We start from the raw sequence: 11,441 nt of genomic DNA, 5'->3' as shown, positions 1-11,441 counted from the left end.
GAGCTCTTTGTATATATTGGATATAAGACCTCTATCAGATTTAGGATTGGTAAAAATCCTTTCCCAATCTGTTGGTGGCCTTTTTGTCTTGTTGACAGTTCTTGGCTACTTCTTACATGTATGATATATCATGTGTATTCCCTGAGGACCAATCCATGGTCTCATGCTAGACAAGTACTCTACTACGGAGCTGTATTCCTGGTCCCCCCAGTTTTAATACTATAACTAGTGTCACTGAGGATATATGTTAAGGAGAATAAGCAACAGGTCATACTTTTCTTTATGAAAAATGTTCAGATAGGTAAAAATATATAAAATTGAATTTGAAAAGCTATATAGTGTATTTAGTACTAGAAAATGACTTTTACTGCACTCAGGAGCAGAGGCAGGCAGATCTCTGTGAGTTCAAGGCTGGCCTGGTCCACAGTGAGTTCCAGGAAAAGCCAGGGCTACACAGAGAAACCCTTTCTCAAAAAATAAGCAAGGAAGCAAGCAAACACAAAGAGGAAGAGGAAGAAGAAAATGCTTACATTCTTTCTGAATTTGTGCTTTATGGTTAATTTTTGCTCTTGCCTCCGTTTCCCGTCTTGGGCCAGTCCTTTTTTATTCAGACACAGCAGCTCTCACACCTCAGTGGGGTCTCACCAACCCTTAGGCTGCTGGAGTCCCCCAGCCCTTCACACAACAGCCCTATGTTTTCTCACAGTGCTCTCATTTTTTTAGATAACTTTTTTTTTTCCCTCTGGTCAGTCTTTGAAGTGTCCAGATCTGACTCTTTAGCCAGTCTTGTATTGCTAAGAGCCTTGTCTTCTCTCTGCAGATCAGTTAGGAATGTAACAGAATTCTATTGAAAAGACCCATGACACAAGGGAAAACAGAAGCTTAAGAATTAATGGCCCTCCCCACAGAGAGCCAGGTTCTCAGCCTTTGATATAGCTGTTTTAGGTTTGCAGGGTTTGTCTCTGGATTCTCCTGTATGGCACTGGGAAGTTATTTCACCATTTATTGTTTCTTTAAAAAAAAAAAAAAAAAAAAGGCTTCTGAGGAAAAAAGTTAAAAATGAAAGCTTGGCTTTCAAAGTTGTAAGAGAGAAGCACTGTAGTGTTTCATTCGCCATCTACCAAAACAAGACCTTTACTTGGAACCAAAGTAGAATAAGGAGAGAGTGTGTTTGTTGGAATAACTTTTTTTTTCTTCACTTACAGGGAGAAAAAATAATTGGCCCCCTCTTCCTAGCAATTTCCCTGTGGGACCGTGCTTCTATCAAGACTTTGCTGTTGACATTCCTGTAGAATTCCAGAAGACGGTGAAGCTTATGTACTACCTATGGATGTGTGAGTGGACAGCACTTCTGCTTAGAAATACAGAGAGACATAGACGCAGCTGAAGTTCATAGTTTCATTAGTAATAGACACCTTTTAGGAAATGCTATATTAAAATGCATATTAAATGCCTTTTCATATAGAACGTAATAGTCATAGTTTCAGAGTGAACAATATATTTGGATAAAAAAATTGTGTCAGTTTTTGGCTGAGGAAAGCCCACACCTCCAACACCAGCACTGACTCGGTGGAAGGCAACTCGCCTGTCACATGGGAGCAGTTCCCAGAGATCCCTTTCCTTTAAAGAATATTATCAAGGCACGACTTGCTTTGGCAAAATTATGCATCCCATTTTTAATACAAAGGAGTACCATTTAGAGTCTGTTAAATGTGGGCGTTCTGGCTGGTTTTAGGAAGAGTCAGAAGCTGCTGCAATGGGAACTGTAACTTTAAAAGTTGTCTGGGCATAGCTTATCTTTCATCTTTAAGTGGCTGTGAATACTTTTATTCTTAAAATTGCTTTATATGGGATAGTTTAATTAATCAACAAGTCAGAGTGTGTTTTCAGCTGGGATGTGTGTGATGTTTGAGTATAAAATTACAACTCTGAAATATGAAATGTGTCGGGCAGCTACAGGTTTGCTGTGTATACACAGACATCCACCCGGTCCCTGATCTGTATCCCAAACAGTCTCAGCCCTATTTGGTGAGTCTGTCAGGAGAGCAGGCGACAGACAGTGTGGCCCCTCATCTGCTGGACAGATGGGGCAGCAGGTAATCTGTAGGTACATTCCTTCAAAGAAAGGGTGTGGGCTTTACTGGCTGATTAGTAAGACTTTAATGTCTAGCTTCTATTAAGTGGATATGTAATAATTTTCTTCAAACTCATTCTTCGTTGCTGGCATATGAAAAGCAATTGTTTATGGACATTATATTACTTTTGTTATAGTTTTAAAAAGAACATTTGTTCCCATAGACAAAAAAATTACATTGGCTATTACCTCTTTCTTTTTTTTTTTTTTTTTTTTTGATGGGGTCTCTTTATGAAGCCTTGGCTGTCTGGGAACTGGTTACATAGGCCAGGCTGGCCTTGAACATAGCTCTCCCTCCACCAATGTTCCCTGAGAGCTGGGATCAAAGGCATGCAGCAGCACACTCAGCTGGCTATAACGTTCAAACTTTTAGTTTCTTATTGAGATTTTGCCTTGGTATCAGTAGTATTCTATATGTTTGATACTACTATATGTGCACACTAACCAATTCCTGGGTTTTAATTATTTCTGTGTGCCATATATGTCTTTGTATTTTTTGTACATGAATTTTAAAAATAGACATAGTATTTTAGGCATAAGTGATTTAACTTAATTTTTTTATGGTAAAGAGGTAGAAAGAAAACTCTACAATAGATTTAATAAATGGAAGTCGATTAGTAAAGATGACTAATTTTAATGTAATTGCTAACTGCTAATGCCGATGGTTTCAGAGTAGGTGTGCTGGGCCTCGAGAGTGCACAGCTTTCAGAGTATCTTGGAGTCATGCAGTAGCTGTAGGTTTTCCCAGTCTCACTTAATTTGCCAATCTTGTATGAAAAAGGACTCAATATTATCGTTAGGGTTCTGTTTCAAAGAAGCATCGCTTGGAATGAAGTACTAGCAGCTCAGGAAGAGCACTTGAATAGCAGACACTGTCGGAGTGTGGTACTTTCTAAAGTACCTGGGTGATTTCAGGGCTGACTGAAACTGTGCATTCATTCATTCATTTCATTCATTCATTCATTCATTCATTTCATTCATTCATAGTGATTGATAGCATTTGTTGGAGATGGATTTCATGTCCCAACCACATCCTCCAGCAGGTATTACATTACTTAGTCTTGGAGAAGCCAAAGCTTTGACAGTTTGGGATACTTGTTCGACATTGTCCAACTGGGCCAACATTCTATAACAAGTCACTGTGTAACAAGGTATTCTGATAGCTTGGTTCTTAAACCCAGGGTTAGATTCCATGGTATGCCATCCACAGAGTACCAAGATGAAGAAGTGATTTCCATTTTAATGAATACAGTGAAGATGTGCTTTCACAATGATCCCTTAATGGAAGCAGATAATGGAAGCTGCAGTTGAACCATAGCAACTAGAACTATCACTGTGAAGTGATATTCAACCTTTGTGAATGTGCTTTTGAATTTAAGAACAAAATGAAAAGCAAACTGTGGACCCAGCCACCGGGCAGCAAGGGAGGACGGCTGCTTGGAGCCTCTCCCTTTGTGAGTTGGATTTCAAGAATCACATGGTACAGGCGGTTGCAAATTCAGGCACACTGATCCTGGCTTTGAGACCCTCATAAAGTGAATACATATCTCACATAAAAAAGTGTAACTTATAAATCTGTGAACATGACTGAAACACTTGTTTAGTGTTGGCCTGTCCCCAGCATCTGACAGCAAAGACACATTGAGATTCACAGCACAGATGGTGCAGTGTATACACTTAGCGTCGTGTCCACATCTGCCCCTGCACAGGTGGATAGCTGCATCCCTAGGTACCTAGGCAGGCTGGGTTTTATCAAGTACAAGTTGATGACTTACTGATCATGGTTACTTGAAAAAAACATCTCGAAGCCAGGCGTGGTGGCGCACGCCTTTAATCCCAGCACTCGGGAGGCAGAGGCAGGCGGATTTCCGAGTTCGAGGCCAGCCTGGTCTACAGAGTGAGTTCCAGGACAGCCAGGGCTACACAGAGAAACCCTGTCTCGAAAAACCAAAAAAAAAAAAANCACTGAACACAGGACACGGCCATTAAAAGGTATAACGACAATTACCATTACTGTATAAACAATACCTTTCCTTGTTGCTTTTCTGGCATTGAACCAGCCTGGTCTACAGAGTGAGTTCCAGGACAGCCAGGGCTACACAGAGAAACCCTGTCTCGAAAAACCAAAAAAAAAAAAAAACCAAAAAAAAAAAAAAAACCAAACCAAACCAAACCAAACAAACAAAAAACCTCAAAAATTTTTTTAACATATTACAAAAGGTTATTGATATTTTCTGTACTTTAAAGTTTTCTGTGGAGTTTAAAATATGTATATATATACATATACAGTCTTTATTTTCTGTAAGTAAAATAGAAAACTTTAAAAAGTTATCCTTTTAAAGATTAAAATTAAGTTAGAATGTGCTAACATTAAAGAAAAACAAAAACTTTAAGACAACCAGAAGTCCTTTAGAACTACAAAATAATTTCCGATTTCACAGAATTTCAGTTCTGTTTTAAGGTCTTAAAACTCGTTACTTTGAGGAGAAAGGGTTTCGAGTCATTTGATTAGTAAGCCAGCTTTCCTGAGGCTATAACCTCCCCCCCCTCCCGAAAGGAACTGAGTGATCAGTGGTTTTCTGTGATGGAAGGGAATGGGGTTTTGGTTTTTTTTTCTGAGACAGGATTTCTCTGTGTAGCCCTGGCTGTCCAGGAACTCACTCTGTAGACCAGGTTGGCCTCGAACTCAGAAATCCGCCTGCCTCTGCCTCCCGAGTGCTGGGATTAAAGGCGTGTGCCACCACTGCCTGGCTGGGAATGGAATTTAACATAAACGCCCTTAAAGGCTGCAATAGCTTTGCGTTCTGGCTCCAGAGCCCCTTCGCCATAGTTAATTTGTTTAGTGTTCAGATAAGAATGCATCAAGGTACTAGAATGAGTGGTTTTATCCTGCTCCATAAATTATTTAATTTTGATTTGTGAAGAGATTTTAAAATTAGTTTTTAATGTATATTGAGTTTGTAGTAAGTTTAATAATCTTTTATTTTTTTTAAATCTAAGTCATGGTTGACATTTTTATTTAATAGTATGCACTTTACAGTATTTTAATTTTACGGTTATTTATTTTTCATAATAAAATTCTACCCCATGAATACTTTATTTGCAGAATCACTTATAGCTGTAGTGGAGTAGAGAACACGGTTCAGTGGTTAGGAGCACTTGCTGCCCTTGTAGAGCCCCCAGAACTCTCAGCACCCACATGGTAACTCAGAGCATCTGTATCCAGGGCGGTACAGTGCCCTCTTCTGGCCTCTGCAGGCCCTGCATACACATGCTGCATATACATACATGCAGGCAAACACCCAGATGCATATAATGAAAGTAAGTGTGAACAGCAGTTACAATGGTGAGTGTGGCTCTTGAGGGGTCACAGCACTGCTGGGTGCTACATTGGGGGTGCGGCTTGTTCGGGAGTCATTGCTGGTGGCACGTGAATGTTGCCCATAGCAGTTTCTGTGAAGCAAAGGGAGGCCCTGCCACGGCCCAGACTTCCCAGGCTAGTGGGGGGCCAAGTGAACAACTGGAATCCCCTGTCACTCACGAGGATGACATAGTCCTCAGAGACCAGCACAGATGTGAGCACTGCTGCTGCATGTTCGTTATAATTGAGTTCTAGGGTGTGGTCTCCTCAGCTCCTGGCTGGTTTGCTTTTGTGCTTGAGCAGCCCTGGCTCAAGTTCCTTGCCTTGTTTCTTCTCAGGAAAGCAAGCCTCGGGGTTGGGCGTAGCTATGTAGCTGCCTCCTAGGAGACATGGCAGCAGGGCTTTTGTCTAAACTGCTCCACTGTGTGCCGTGTCTCCCAAGCTCTGTAAGAAGACGCAGTGTCAAGAAGAACACTTGCAAGGGAAGCCCAGGGGAACGTGTTTGCTCTGAGGAAGTGTGTTTTCATTTGTAAGTCTATGGATTGTGTGACTAATATAAACATTCTGTTTTGTCTTCTGATTCCACAGTCCATGCAGTAACCCTGTTTCTGAACATCTTCGGATGCTTGGCCTGGTTTTGTGTTGATTCTTCGAGAGCAGTTGATTTTGGGCTGAGCATCCTGTGGTTTCTGCTCTTCACTCCCTGCTCCTTTGTCTGTTGGTACAGACCGCTGTACGGGGCCTTCAGGTAACTCTTGAGTGTGCTTCATAGTTGTGCTTAAAACTCGAGTCTCAACCCAAGGAGGCTGAGGTAGGAGGACTGCTATAGGACAGCCTGGGTGAGACCCTGCCACAGACAAACTCTCCATGAAATGAATACTCTGTATTGTATGTACCTCAGAGGGAAAGTTGGTGTACTTTGATTAATATTTTTATTGTTATCAGGGCCAGTGAAATGGCTCAATGGATAAAGGTGCTTGCTGCCAAACACTGTGACCTGAGTTTGATACCCAGGTCCACATGGTAAATGGGGGAACTGACTCCTGCAGGTTGTCCTCTGACCGCGACATGTGCACTGTGGCAAGCCTGCCTCCTTTCCCAGTAAATAAATATAAGCATAATACAAAGTTAACATTTTTATTATACTATAACATACTTCCTAAAATGTCTAATACAAAATACATACTGGGCAGTGGTGGTGCACGCCTTTAATCCCAGACAGAGGCAAGCAGATTTCTGAGTTCCAGGACAGCCAGGGCTACACAGAGAGAAGTCCTGTCTCAAAAAACCAAACCAAACCAAACAAAACAAAAAAAAAACCCCAAAAAGTCCAATACAGCTTGCCTGCATATCCATTGGATTGTAAAATTCATAAGCATCATTTCTCTTGAAAATCAAACATGGAAATTAATGAAAGAAAATTAACATTCTTAGATGCTACATCTAACATTGTATGACATGCATTACACATGACTTTAGGAAAGCGTTGCTATTTACACTCTGTCCCCTACATGTCTAAATCAGGAATTATAGCTGGTGATTACAGCCTTCATCGATAGATCAGTCCAGGTGGGAAGAGCATACAAAGCTCTTTACTTGGCAGCCTGGGAAATCCTTTCTGTGCGCGTTCATCTTCACTCACCGGGGACTCTGGCTTTGCGAGGAGAACATGAAACTTGGTCAGATGCCTCCGGCATGGCCAGGCTCCGGATGATCTACCGCAGTGTAGCTTCTCTCATTTTCTCCAGATGGCTTCTCTTAACCATTCTGCCTTCTTCCTGTTGCCTTAGTAACCAGCTGCAGTTTCTGGAATCGTGAGAGCGAAGGTGGGGTGGCGGCCGTGTCTCGTTTCAGGTATTAGGGGACAAACGCATCAACTGTGCCGTACGTTACAGACCCTTATTGGCGTATTTGCTGGCTTGGGTACACTCTTCCTCTGTCCTTAGCTCCATGGGGACTTTGATCATGAGTGGCGCTGGAGCTTTCCAGATACTTTTCTGCGTCCGTCGTCATGGCCATGTGGTTGCTTCCATTTTATCTAGACTGCCTTTTATATGTGAAGCTCATGTTCCATTCCCTCACCTCCCCACCTGTAGGGAGCTGTAGCCAGGGGTCATCTTTGTGACGTGTCTCATCTTACTTGAAATGCCCTGCCCAGATACAGACTTCTGCCTATAAGTTCTAAGAAAGTTAATCGTATCAATCTTTGATTATTTCTTTCTGCTTTGCTTATAGTCTTTTAAATAAAACTTCTGCTAATATAATAGAAAAAATTTTCCCCCTCATTTTTTCTATCCCTTTGAGTTTTTTTTTTTTTTTATTTTAGGTTTTTCGAGGCAGGGTTTCTCTGTATAGCCCTGGCTGTCCTGGAACTAATTTTGTAGACCAGGCTGGCCTCGAACTCAGAAATCCACCTGCCTCTNAGTGCTGGGATTAAAGGCGTGCGCCACCACGCCCGGCCCTTTTTTTGGTTTTTTTGAGACAAGGTTTCTCTGTATAGCCCTGGCTGTCCTGGAACTCACTTTGTAGATCAGGCTGGCCTCGAACTCAGAAATCCGCCTGCCTCTGCCTCCCGAGTGCTGGGATTAAAGGCCCTTTGTTTTTTCTGTGTATAAAGTATGAAACTTTTTGAACTTATTTTCAAACTATCAGGATGACATAGTTTTGAACAGCAGCACTGGGCACTTGCAGACAGTGGATCAGTGCTTTCAGTGTGAGCCATTTCCAGATACCCTGCATTCTGTGCGAGCTGGCTCCTGGCTTCAGAATATGTAAGTTGGTCAGGTTTTAAGAGAAAAAGTTCCTGGTAGATAAAATTGGCAGAATCAATTTGAACAGATTAAAAAGAACTTTACACATATTGAGAGAATTAGTGATCAAGTACTGATAGGTATATATAAAAACTATCATCAAAAGATAATTTCTAAATCCAGGGAAGCAGAAATGCAAGCTAGGAATCCTGGTAACAGCACATCCTGTATGCCTCAGCTGAGACTCTTCAGGATCGCATGGGTTAACAAGTGAGCAGAACCCCTGGTGTAACTCGCGGTTATGTGGGTATCTACTGGGACGTGGGCAGAAGCGGAGAAGATTTGAAAGGAAAGCCAGGTCTTCCCCCATCACACCGTCTGTAATGCTGGGATGCAGCAGGGTAAGCTATGCAGGGTGTGGCCACCAGGGACCAGTGAGGTGACCAGGCACCTGGGAATTGCACTTATGAGGACCTGTGATGAGGGCCAGGAGACTACAGCTTCTGCAGAATTCCCTTGTGGCATTATATGATGTTCAACTAGTGTATATTAACTTTATGTGACAAAGAATCCAAGGAGCTTTAAAGTACAGGTTGGAGAACACAGTTGGGGGCACAGCAGCACCCGCAGTGAGGAAGGCCGGGGCAGGGCTGAGGAAGGCCGGAGCAGGGCTGCCTCATGGCCGTGTCCCCTGGTTCAGTGCCAGGATCGACACCTTCTTCCTTCCCTTCAAAGACCATCAAAGGAGCCTTCTCGCTCCTCCCTCGGCTGCTGCTCCACACACCAAGCTATCACTTCCCTATGACTCTTCAGTCACAAAAAACCTTTGAATTTCTAAGCCAAGTTCTGCTTTCATTTTTTTTTCTACTTCCGATATTGAAGATTCTTTAAAAAAATACTCTTTGTTCCTGGCTGCCACAGGCTTAGTCACTTCATTTCTGCCCTGTCTCAAGCTTAGACTGCTTCTTGATTTCCTATTTTCTTATTTCCTATATTCTGTCTTCTCTGTTCATGTAAAACCTCTTCACAGGGAAGGACCCAATATGATCTTCTAAGGTTTGAGGGTATCTACAACAGAAAAGGTCCCTGTAATGTGCTATGCTCTGTGCCTCCAAGATCTCTGTCCTCCATGGAGGATGGAGGACTGGAAGACGCTTGTGTGTCCCCACACTCTGCTCCAGCCCAACACAGCCCTCCTTCCTGGCCAGTGTGTTGGCCTTTGCAGAACAGTCACAAAACCTACTGGAACAACACAATCAATTTTGCCTATCCTCAGCTGGCATAGAATGTTGTAATAACACCAAATATATTAGTTAAACAACTATTTAAGAGACAAGTAGTAGTAAATATTCTAATGTAAGTTAAGCCAGTATGTGTATGGGTCTCTGAGTATCTGGCTCCATTGCCACATAACAACATAGTAAAAAGGTAGGAACAGACAGAAGCTCTGCACCGCTAGTCTGATGGAATGTGTTCATACTCTGGTCCAGATGATGTTTACAAAGGTTGTAGAGCCTAAAGACTATCAAGGATTAAGTGACGTATAAGCTCTGTAGTATATGCACGTACATATGTGAAAGAGGACATACTTTTATTTCTGTTGGAGGTCAGATGTACAGCTGGAGGGTCAGCCTGCCATGTACTAGGCCCTGAGTTCCATCTATAGAACAACAAATAACAGCACCAGCCATGGGCACATGAGCAGTAACTGATGTAGTGGAAATAGAAACTTAACTTAGCAATGGAAAAAATACAGGCCGAACTGTGTGGTCCTCGGCAGGATCCTCAGAGAATCCCAGGCTGCATGGAAGCACAGGGCGCAGCTGCCAGACGATGCAGGCAGGTGTGGAGGTGGGGAATGAGTTCAGTTTTCCTGAAGCATGTGAACCACAGATCCTTCTGGCCTTCCACACAGGCTGCGATCCTGAAGCCAGGGCACTCTGCTGAAAACAGGGACATTTCAAAGTTCTCTGAGAAGCCCAGCACTTGTAAATCAGCCCCGTGTGGCAAGGTACACATCAGTGTGAAGCACTTCTTTCTGAGGACCACAGAGGAGAATATGTGGTACATGTGTGTCCTGAAGAAAAGAACCTACCGCAAGAGGGAAGACGTGCCTTGTCAGGGCAGAGGATAAGAAAGCGCTGGAGTAGGTGGGCCGGGGGACAGAGGGGCGTTAGATGTGCCTTAACACAAGTGTGAGTCTCTTCACAGAGGCAGGTGGGAAGGTTAACAGATGCCGTGAAAGTAGGAAGGGAACTGTAAGGAGCTGAAGATTTTCTCTTGTCATGTGTTTTCCTGTCTGCTGAGCAGTCTGGGTTTGAGTTTTAGCAAGCAAAACGATTTGGGCCTTGGAAATGACAGTGCTGAACAGGATACATTTAGGATGATTTAAAATGGTGCCAGACTTGAGAAGATACTAGTCCACAATGGATGGAGCTTCTTCCAACAATGCAAGGTTAGCTTTTCTCAAAAGTCTTACTCTGTGGCCTGGGCTAGGCTTGAACTTGGTGTCCTCTTGCTTCAGCCTCCTGAGTACTGTTCAGGGGCATGTGCCTCAACACAGGACTTACAAGGTTGGTTTTCTATTAGAAAGTTCACCACATTGTAATCTAACAATAGAATGACCATCTTAACTAATATAGTAAAAACATTTGACAGAAATCCATTGTCGTCTTATGTTAAGAGAGTGAATAAAGTTGGGAGTAGAAGTGAGGGTTCTCCACACTGCTGAGGAAGTGTACTGCTTAAGTCTGGAGCTCATAGCCAATGCTCATAGCCAATACTAGGTGCTGTGTGCAAGGCTGAGAGCGCTTTCTGTCTAAGCTCAGGAAATTCACAACATTTCTGGCCAGTGTAATTAGGGAAGAAAGAAACAAAAGCATCCAGGTCTGAAAAGAAGCAAAACTGTATTTATAGATCCATAATCATCTCTGTAGAAAACATAAATGGAGATAAATGCTCTACAATGCCTCAGAAGACTCCGTGTTACTAGGGTGTGAACTTTCTCAGTGACCCTGCAGGCAGAACACCACTGAAAATCCCAGTGGGCTGTTGTCTAGAAATATGATATTGTTCTTCCAAAGATGTATGGGAATACCGAAGCCTTGACTATTTAAAGCTAGTCTACAGAAGAACAGCCAAGATGGCACACTGATATGTACTCCCTGATTGGAACAGCCAAGATGGCACACTGATA

General features: G+C 42.7%; 1 protein-coding gene across 1 annotated transcript in view; it reads left to right on the top strand.

The window, feature by feature from the left end:
• The window catches only part of Scamp1 (secretory carrier membrane protein 1), a 78,731-nt gene that overhangs the window by 54,548 nt on the left and 12,742 nt on the right, over positions 1 to 11,441 (top strand). Inside the window, exons 5-6 of the mRNA XM_021208197.1 lie at positions 1,206 to 1,334; positions 6,084 to 6,243. Of these exons, the coding sequence (XP_021063856.1) occupies positions 1,206 to 1,334; positions 6,084 to 6,243 (289 nt within the window). The remainder of the gene's footprint in view (positions 1 to 1,205; positions 1,335 to 6,083; positions 6,244 to 11,441) is intronic.

Source organism: Mus pahari, chromosome 11 (genome assembly GCF_900095145.1).
Source record: "Mus pahari chromosome 11, PAHARI_EIJ_v1.1, whole genome shotgun sequence".
In the NCBI taxonomy this organism is placed as follows: Eukaryota; Metazoa; Chordata; class Mammalia; order Rodentia; family Muridae; genus Mus; species Mus pahari.
This window is presented reverse-complemented; position numbering and strand designations above follow the sequence as displayed.